Below are 10,659 nucleotides of genomic sequence, written 5' to 3'. Positions count from 1 at the left end.
ATGAATTTATTAGCATTAACACAAAATCAGGATTTAAAGAGTCAAAAGACACCCTAATTTATGTCAGAAATTCGATAGAGTTTTCCCTGCATCTAGGCGATAGAGTTTTCCCTGCATCTAGGACTTACCCAACCTGCAAAGTAGCTCAAACAACACTTCTATTATCAAAGGCCTCAAGCCCACATCTCAACAACATCACATAGCCCCTTCTGGGCCTGTTAAATCAGACAAATCTCAAGTAATTGCACAATTCGGTTATAAAGCTTAAAACTATCATTTTGCAAAAACTAGCTAAACTAACTTTAAAAATTCTATAAATGTGCCTTGCAGTTCTTAACGATGCTATTAAGCTATTGCAAAAGGAATTATAATTTTCTATCTACCCACGAATATTTTATAAATTTTTATTCTAAACTCGGTATTTGGTAAATAAAAGCAATTTGGAGTTTAGGTTTACCTACGCCAATTCTGACGCTTAGAACACATCTGGGGTGTCTAAAAATGGTAGGATGGACTGTGATATTGACCTACTTCCGAAGTGGATCTGGTAGCTCGTTTGTTCGGCCCAAAAATACAGACTTGAGCGCTAGTGGAATTTTCGCGAAATGGGAACACTTACACAAAGCCCACAACACCAGGAGTTAGAATGTAATTTTTATTTAATTAAATAAACTCATTAAAGACCCGAAAAAATATTACAAAATTCATAGCACCCATTGAAATTTCAGTGTCAAAAAAATTTGAAATTTATATCGTTACGAAGCTCTCGCTGAGTGGAGCATACTAGTGGTATCGGAATTCCTGTGGAGTTCCCGGTTTGAGAGAAATCTAGTCTAAAAGTCGAAATTGGCTAAAACTTTCTGGGCTTGATTCAGACAAATCACTCGATAAAAATTTATGTTGTAGGTGTGTTTGGAAAGCTCTCGAGGAGTAGAACACGTTTGGGATTGGACCCAATCCGATTGGTGGTTGGATCAGCTAGAATTAGGCTGGAAAGACGAAGAGATGCGCACGCGAAGCGAGAAGTTTGGGCACATTTTTTCAGCGATTTGTAGGGTGGCCGGCGGTGGGGAAGCTTGCTGAAGGGGCGTCGGCGTGTGGGGGAGGGGAAGCGGTGGTCGACCGGTGGTGGGGAGGAGAGAGGTGAGAGAAGAGAGAAAAATGGAAGAGAAGGGGAGGTGGTGGTGTGACATAGGAGGGAAGGAAGAAAAAGAAAATGGATTGGTTCGATTCGATTCAATTTGATTTGGTGGGTTCGATTCAAAGTACCCGAAATTTAATTTTTTACTTTGCCTTGAGATCCGAAATGAGACCCGAAAATTTTTAAAAAATTATAAAAAATTCAAAAAAAAATTTAGAATCTAAATATATTTTTAAATTTGCTACGTGGTCTTTAAAATAATTTTTAAAATTTAATAAAATTTATTGTCTCAAGAAAATTAAGCCTGATTTTAAAAATTCAAAAAATTTTAATTTAATTTCCATAACATATAATAAAATAAAATATTATAATTTATATATAAAATAATTATTTAAAAATTCAGGGTGTTATATTAAATATACATAATCACTACAAATCGATTATATCCATGTGATTTAAAAATTTATTCTTGTTTAATAAGATTAGTCTAAGTTAATAATGATATGAAATTTTCTTTATCATTCAAAATTCAATAAAAATATTTTACAGTTTAGGTCCTTAAAAAGATTTAATTTACAATTAAATGTAGAAGTTTAAATTTTGATTTAATTAAACATTACGAATAAATTCAAAGTTTATCGTAATTCGTAAATGTGTTTTATATTTTATTTTGGGGAAATTTGTAAAAAAAAATCAATAATTTCAGTTTTTTGTTATATCTTATGCTGATTAAATTATTCATTAAATTTTAAAATTTTTAATTTTATCAATTATACCTTGTCGTCACCTATTTTGTTAATTCACTGACCGATTGTCACATCATGCCAGTTTTGTTGTAGCGTCCGAACAACCATAGAGCATCATTAGGAAAAAGTTATAAAGTATATGATTTAATTGATAATTTAATTAATATAAATATAATTAAAAAATAAAATTAAAGGATTTTTTTTAGTAATTTTTTTAATATTATTTATAATTTATTTTAATTTATATAAAATTTCAAATTATGTTTAAAATTGAAGGTTAATTATCAATTCAATTTGAATTAATCTTATTGACTTGAAAATATTTTAATGTGAAATTGTGATAAATTAACAGTAAAAGAAATGAAAATAAAGAGAAAGGGACTAAAAATGAAATGAAAAGAAATAATATTAAAAAATTTATAATCTTTGAACATTGACATGGAATTAATTTTGAATATAATTAAATGTTGAAAAGTAATCAATATAGTCAAATTTAACTAGTTTGGAAAATTTAATTACTATTATTGTTGTATATATTTTAATTAGTTATATAATAATTTTTATAGTAAATATTTAAGAAAATTTATTTATTTTACTCTTTTTGGATTATAATAGGGATAGCAACTTATAAATTATTCGTAAAAATCATTCTATCTGAATCTAGTTAGTATTGTAAATACTCAAATTCTTATCAAATTTGATTATATTATCTGAATAATATTTGAATGTACTTAAATTTATATATTTTAATTAATAATATATATATATATATATATATATAAAATATTTATAATTAATAATGTATTTTAATATTTAAAAATAACTAGCAGCCACCCAACCAAAGGAAACTCGGCGAAAAAAAAAAAATCCTAATTCAACCAAAAGAGAACCAGCCAAGGGAGGAGTTTGCCGCAGGAAAAACACACCACAAGCAAACAATTTTCCATTGAAGCTCAAACCATGCTAGCACCAGGGAGCCACCAACAAAAGCTTCTCCAAATACATTGTAATATTTCCAGAACGCATAGCCATAAAAAGGACCCCCAGATAACAAGTACAGCAGAGCCTTGGTCATGCAATAACAGAAAAATCAAAGTTTTGAGCAGGATCCTTAATTGATGCATGGCTTCCTATTTTGGGTATTATTTTGACAGAGATATTCTATAAGTAGTTATTATTTTATATGATAAGGCTGAATTACTTTTGGTCTTTCTAACTATATATAACCCTGAACCTGAATTGACTAGTAACTATATCTTATACATATACATGTGTGTCTCATTGTCTCAACCTTAACATCTGTTCTTTAGGAGTCTGCAATGGCTTCCTGTTTTGGGTTTTGTTCTGGAAAGAGTGTTGAAACCACAGGTATTGTGTAAAGTTTTTATGTAGGTTAGAGACAATATCTGCACTGCAGTCTTTCTTACAATTTTCTTTCTTCTTACTTTGAGGCGGGTTGGGCAAATATACTTACACGGAACTCTCAGAAGCAACTCAGTCTTTCTCCAACCAAAATGAACTTGGCTCAGATGCTTTTGGTGATGTCTACAAGGGATCACTACATGGTCAAGTGGTTGCTATCAAGAAACTTAAATATAAAAGGAAGAACAGTCTCAAAATAAGTTGGAGGAGATTGAGTCCCTTAAAATAGTGAGTCACCCAAACGCCGTTAACCTGATGAAGGCGCTGATAAATTGGTTGTTTTAGAGTTTGTTCCCAACAAGACATTGAGACATCATTTAAACAGTGAGTCCTGAGATTTTCATACTTATATAATTAATTATCTTGAAAGCTAGCTATTTGTTTTACAAATAATATACGCCATTGTAATTTTTCGCAATAATTACTGAGCTGAGTTCGTATTTTTAACTGAAGAAGGTAACAACTGGATTGGCCAAGAAGAAAGAAAATCGCTATAAAATCTGCATATGGAATACAATATATCTACATGAAAAGTCGGTTTTTTTTTTTTTTTTTTGTTATAAATGCATTTCCTGTTTTCACTCTCATAATATATATATATTCAGGTAAAATAATACACCGAGACATTAAAAAAAATATATAATATTTAAAATCAGTAAAGAAAAACTGCAAAGCTCCATACGTCACAATAAATTAAGAAAAATTATTTTATAAATTCAGAGTCAATACTTAAATAAGAAAGCTAACATGGGTTACGTGTGGTGCATGTATACGGTGCTCCATGGTAAAGGAAAGTGATATCATTGACTAACCATAAGCTTTCCTTTTTAATTTTTTTTTTTTTTTTGTCTGACTTAACCATATGCTATCCAATCGCGGGACTTCAACAATCTGCATCAAAAAGTAGTTATAATGATAGAATTAATACTTAAGCCTATAAATTATTAATTTCCATGGTCAAGGACTATTAGTCAGCACAATTTTATTTTCTTTTTGTTCTAATATAAAATAAGACTGGCAAAATAAATCTTTTACGTACCTCACTCATTTGTGGACAATAATATGCAAGTTTGTACACACAAAATGAAGCACAATAAATCATTCTAATAATTTCATCTTTAAATATTTGTTTTTAATTTCATTATAATTTTCTTTGTCCCAAGCTCGTATGAGAAGAGGAACTTCTTGGAATTTGAAAAATAAGAGTATTAGTTACTTTTCATAAGTAACTCCAATAGCTATAGCTATTTCTTTTTAATAGTTCTCCCAATCACTTAATGATATTTTAATTGTTTATTTCAATCAAATATCATAAATCATTTTGTTTGCTTGCAAGTTGAATTAAATAAGTTGAAGGAGTTAGAAATTTGGACTTCCTTAATTAATAGAAATACTTGTTAATGATGTGTACTGCTGCCAATATATTAATTGCAATTGTGATTACTTAATTATATATATATATATATATATATATATATATATATATATATATATATATATATATATATATATTGTTATTAATAGAGGCTGCTTTTATCTTTAATATTCATGTTAATTTTAATGAATATTAACTAATAAAAATAAAGCCCATGGGACTTATGTGCATAGCAATGAAAATTATAATGTAGTTATAATTGTGAAACTCTAATTGTATTATAACATTGTTTCAAATGTTCATAGTCAATATTCTATCGAGACTAGACATTGATATAACTGTTGAGACCAGTACACATTGCATTCTTTTCTTTATGAAATGAAGCAATAGTTCTCATTAAGCTGAGGTATATGGAATACTTAGAACCAAGGTACAGCCATGTAAGTGATCCTTTGATTTGAGATACTAAGTTATCTCATATAAAAATTACTATGTTTTTTATATTACTCACATGTCATTGTATATAAGGATAACAAATATGGCAGTTATTGGATATATTATGAACTGTATGGAGATATTTAATTATCAAGATAGAATTCATCATCTTAGGTAATTAGAGAAAATATTTCAATTGTTCTAGGCTAGTGTAGAATGTTAAATCCTAGCACAAGGTGAAATAAGATTAAGAATATTATTTATTTAATTAATTAATCACACTAGAAGAACAAAAATGATTTATATATAACAGGCAAATTCCATATATCAATGTATAAATCAAAATATTATGATGATATTAATTACATTAATAAATTAATCACAGAAATGTTAATCAAATCACTTTGACAAGTTCTATTATTTGGGTGGTCATTACATATTGTTAGATATCAATAATGATATACAAATATAATTAATTAATTATGAATTGATAATAAAATTAAAGTATTAATTTTATTTAATTTTTAAGAAGGATTATAATTATATTTGATGCCAACATATGAGGAACCTAATGGGTCGCACATATATATATATTTAAAGTGAGAAATTAAAATGGGTTATCAAGTTGGACTTGATTAAAATAAAATAAAATAATTCTAGAGGTTTATGGACCAAAGTATAAATTTTATTTAGACTGTTTTATGTCTTAATAATTATGTGTGGACTTAATTTAAAGTTTTAAGAATTGTAGGTAATTTTTAATTTCTATATGAGTCAATTTATAATTAATCAATTTAATGAGTTAAATTATTAATTATAATTTTTGACTCATAAAAGGAACATTGTCTTCTTTTTCCCGCAAGTAGCTTCATTCTCCACTTTGAGTTAGCACTCAAATTTCCATTCTCTCTAAGAGAGTCTTGGAGAATTTCCTCAGAATCAGTTTGTGTCGATATTGTTGGAGGTCAAATATCTGAACGGCTGATGGTTTACTATAACCTGGTTTGGTGATTAGCAAATTCTCACAGTCAATTTTTATATATATTTAGTGTAAGTTGAATTCCTTGAAATTGTAACATTGATCATGAGTCTATGCTGAAAAGGAACAATTATGCATGTTTCTTAAAGTTTCTGATGGATCCTCCTGATAAAGATGCAGACAATCTCTCAAAAAATATGTTGCCATTTTATCTCTACCATGGTTAATCTAAATTATTCAATTCCTGTTATTTCAGAATCCTCAATCTGGCTCTTACCTGGATACAATGGCATAATTAGTTTCTGAGCCTCTTAGGAATGATCGGTGCCACCAAATCTGGAATTTTTGCTGAGATTGGGGCATTCAGTGCCATGCTTGGAGGAACACCTGAACCATTCCATAAAACAACATATACTATTGCTTTCGAGGAGTATCGGACCTATGGCTTCTTCCAATGCCTTCATGTCCAACCCCTTTTTGCATCTCTGCAGCCAACCAAAATCTGATAGCATTGGGTGAAACCACGTTTGGAGAAGCCTTGTTCTTGCTTCTGAGCAGCAATGCAGTTTTTCTGGTCCCCATTGCAATTAATAGGTTTGCAGAAATCCTGTTAAGCGATCATATATATCTGATGTATATATTCTCATGCATTTTAAGCAGTTCCCCTGATCTGCCCATATATCCACAAATTCCTCGCCCATCTGCTGATCAAGAAGAATTTCTAGCAACCAGTTGATGTTATACTTGTCGGGAGATGCGTTCAATCAACGGTTTACCTGTTTCTCTTTTGGTTGCCTTCCAATTGGGTAAATGTTGGAGGCCTTCTCCAAAACGGTGACTAGTGAACTTGTTAGGATTGACAAAATTAAAGTAAAAATTCTTTAAGCGCACAAAATTTACTAATGAAGAAAATGAATACGAAATTTAACCAAGGATATATATATATATATAGAGTGAAGGCTAGATGAATTGAGTGGTAATTAGTGGACTACACAGTAGGAGGTAGTTATCTCCTTTTTTATCATAAAAGTAATTAATCTCGTAATAAATAAATGATAAGATTTAAACTCAAGACATTTCAACACCATATACACTTTAAAGTGAAAAAGATCAACTAAAGTATTTATTAATCGGCAACATGTTACAAGTTATTACCATACGAGGAGTCATCTCTATCAGAGATATATGACTAATTATTAGATACATTTATAGTACTAAAAAATAGTACTTTATTATACACAATAAAATAGTTTTTTCTTAATTCTACGAAGGTGGAATTGGTGTTTTCAGAGTAAGAACGGATGTGGACCAGACGCACTTAATAATATCTCGATATTCATATTCTTCAAGAGTTTCAATTACCTGCATGACATAACATGACAATGTTATATATATATATTAAAATGGAAGTTTTAAATGTCACCAGTGAAAAAAATATATGTATGAGGTAATTTATTTATTTTGCCTATGATAATTTTATTAACTTATAGATATGGTGAAATCTTATAACTATTTTTATAGTTTGCATAAATCTTTACCTTTCTCATGTTTGGTCGAGAAGCTGAAGGTTCATATACACAATCTCTAGCACAAGAAATCATTTTGTGTAATTCTCTTTCATCATAAGCCCCTTGTAATCTGGAATCAACAAAATCTATATATTTCTTATTGTTCAAAGCTTCTTCAATCCGAGATTTTGCCTGAACATTAATAAATAAAGGTATTTATTATTTTTTTATCAAAATTAAACATCAATTTTGTACCATCATTTCTATAATTTTTTCCCTTTCTAAGGACAGTTTAATGTAAAGGAAATATATTTTTCTTATTATAATTTAAATCAACTTGGTCAACTTAATTGAATTTTTCACTCCAAAATTATTTTCTAAAAAAATTAATATGTGAACCCAAAAAATCCCCAACCTATAAATTAACTTGAATGTGACCTAAAATTCATTTTAATATAAAAAAAAATAAAAACACTTGAAATGATTTAAATTCATTTGATTCGACATATATATATCAGTAACATACCCAATTAACGATATTGTCATCGTCATTTTCACCAAATAATGGTTTCTTTCCCGTAATTAGTTCTAAAAGCACAACGCCAAAGGAATAGACATCTGACTTCTTAGACACTTTTTGTATATTTCCATACTCTAGATCTGCATAACTGCAATGAATTAATAGGTTAGGATTTAAAACAAAAAAAATAAAATCTACAATGAAGAAGCCCTAAAAATTGGTGTATTCTCCATTATTAGTTTATAAGTACTATTTAGAAAGTGGACCCTGACAGCCATGCAACAGGGGAGAGCAGTTTTCGGTTTAAACCGAAAAATCGAACCAAACCAATTAATTCGGTTCAATTGGTTCGGTTTTTAAATTTAATCGGTTCGGTTCGGTTTATAATTTTGATAATTTCGATTGATCGGTTTAAAACCGAACCGAACCAATATTTATCGGTTTGATTCGGTTTAGTTTTCTCTTATCAATCGGTTCGGTTCGATTTTTAAAATTTTTTATTTTCGATTTTCAATTTTATCGGTTCGGTTCGGAACCAAACCGACCGTTTGCACACCCCTACATGCAACTATATACGCAGCCATATACTTAACAAGAAAAAGAAAAATGATCTTACACGTTAGTTCCTCTCAATACACTGGTGATATGGCTAACATTATTGGCACCTGGTAAAAACTTGGCAAGGGAGAAATCTGCAACCTGAAAAGAAAATCCATTTAATTAAGGATTTCACACAGTTTTTCCTTTTCTCTAAAAAAAAATTATATATAATTTAGGTTATAAATGTTAAAATTTTATTATTATCATATTATTACCTTTGGTTCAAATTCTTCGTTAAGAAGAATATTATCTGTCTTGATATCTCGGTGTATAATTTTAGGTTTACCTGGAAAGATAGTAAAATTTTAATAGAAAATATATTAATAGCACACTTAAAAATAAAAAATAAAAAAGAAAGAAAGAAAGAAACGAACACACATCCAGCCTAAACATCTAATCATATAGTATATAGAAAGCAGTGAAATTACTCACAATTTACACGTAGATAATGCAACCCATACGCAGTGTATTTAGCGATTTTCATTCTCTTTGACCACTCCAAAATGTTCTTTTCATCTGTTAAAAATATAAACGGAAGTCAGTAATTATTGCTGACAATTACAATTATAAGGACTTAAAAGAGGACTCACCATCTAAATGATATCTCAAGGTCCTATTGGGAAGTCAGTAATTATTGCTGACAATTACAATTATAAGGACTTAAAAAAGGACTCACCATTTAAATGATATCTCAAGGTCCTATTGGGAACAAATTCCAGGACAAGCAATTTATCAGCACCTTCATCACAATAGCCAATCAGCTTAACAACATTTGGGTGACTCACTCTTTTAAGGTACTCAATCTCCTCTACTTTATTTTGTTGCTGTTCTTCCATTTTATATTTAATTTTCTTAACAGCAACGACTTGTCCATCTATTGTTCCTTTGAAGACTTCACCAAAAGCACCTGAGCCAAGGCATGTTGCGTTGGAGAAATGTTGGGTTGCCTGTGATAGTTCCTCATACTTATATTTCCTAAACCCAAGTGGATTTGGTTCTGGTCCAACATATGAGAAAATCAAAGGAGAAAGAGAAATGTGAGAAAGAGTAGACATATACGCCAATCAGCTCAATCAGTTTTGGCTCAGTAGTGCTAGCCAATTATACTAAAAAAGAAAATAGAGACAAACCCATACACATCAGAAATACTTTAAACAATACCTGTGGTGTCAGCTCTCTCTTCATTAAAACACCGAAAGCAGGAAGCCATGATCAATCGTTGCAGAGTCCCAACCAACCAACAGTTATGCTACCACGATCACTGAGAGAGAGAGAGAGACGGGTGCATCAATATATAGTTGAAGGTTGGGGTGGGGGGGGGGGGGGGGGGGTTGCCGGGGAGGGGGGAGATTTTTTAAGCTTGAGACTAGAGTCCACCCGCCAATTCTGACCGATTCATAAATTCATTAGATGAAGACTAAAACAAATCCGCGTATAACTTATAAAATTTCCAAATTTCAATCACCCTCCTCTCACTGATCTATATATTTATATACTGTAAATACTCTCAAATCTTTTTTTATTTACTCTCTTTTCTATTAGTTTTTTCAAAGTTATTAGTTATTATATATTGAATGCAACTATAATCAAGTCCATATTTCTGGGGAGAAATTTTCATAATTCAGTCATTTTCATTAGTGTAAAGGTCATTTCATTTGCAGTGGTTCTGGAAACTATTGACGGGACCAAATTTCATGTCGAATTCACGAGGACGAAGACGAAGTCGAATGACGCATAATTTAAATCTATTGACTATCCCATCCTAATTTAAATAATATAATTATTTTCTCTATTTTAATACCTTAATTAATAAAAAAATTACTTTAAAACAATAACAGAACTAATAGTCCATGAACTAAAAAATAAGGACGCTAAAGTTACTTTTGTTAAAATGTAATGACTAATGAGTAATTTTTCCTATTACATATGTAGG

The 10,659-nt window shown here is 30.0% G+C and overlaps 1 protein-coding gene and 1 pseudogene across 1 annotated transcript; both read right to left on the bottom strand.

Moving 5' to 3' along the window:
* Positions 1–6,241: 6,241 nt before the first annotated feature.
* Positions 6,242–7,019, bottom strand: LOC131181434 (BTB/POZ domain-containing protein At2g13690-like; annotated as a pseudogene).
* Positions 7,020–8,715: 1,696 nt separating this feature from the next.
* Positions 8,716–10,003, bottom strand: LOC131181608 (proline-rich receptor-like protein kinase PERK15). Its single transcript, XM_058150445.1, has 3 exons — positions 9,403–10,003; positions 8,942–9,242; positions 8,716–8,825 (listed from the first exon to the last, which is right to left on the bottom strand). The coding sequence occupies exons 1-2, from the start codon at positions 9,779–9,781 to the stop codon at positions 9,151–9,153; spliced, it is 471 nt and encodes a 156-aa protein (XP_058006428.1). The 5' UTR covers positions 9,782–10,003; the 3' UTR covers positions 8,716–8,825; positions 8,942–9,150.
* Between the last annotated feature and the right edge of the window lie 656 nt (positions 10,004–10,659).

The sequence above is a fragment of the Hevea brasiliensis genome, chromosome 7 (assembly GCF_030052815.1).
Source record: "Hevea brasiliensis isolate MT/VB/25A 57/8 chromosome 7, ASM3005281v1, whole genome shotgun sequence".
NCBI classification, from domain to species: domain Eukaryota; kingdom Viridiplantae; phylum Streptophyta; class Magnoliopsida; order Malpighiales; family Euphorbiaceae; genus Hevea; species Hevea brasiliensis.
The sequence above is the reverse complement of the archived record's forward strand: the minus strand, read 5'-3'. Positions and strand labels throughout refer to the sequence as shown.

Coding starts and splice junctions, on each gene's coding strand:
- LOC131181608 (XM_058150445.1), bottom strand. CDS start 9,781: ATGTCTACTCTTTCTCACATTTCTCTTTCTCCTTTGATTTTCTCATAT. Junction 9,243..9,402: donor CTTGAGATATCATTTAAATG/GTGAGTCCTTTT, acceptor TATTTTTAACAG/ATGAAAAGAACATTTTGGAG.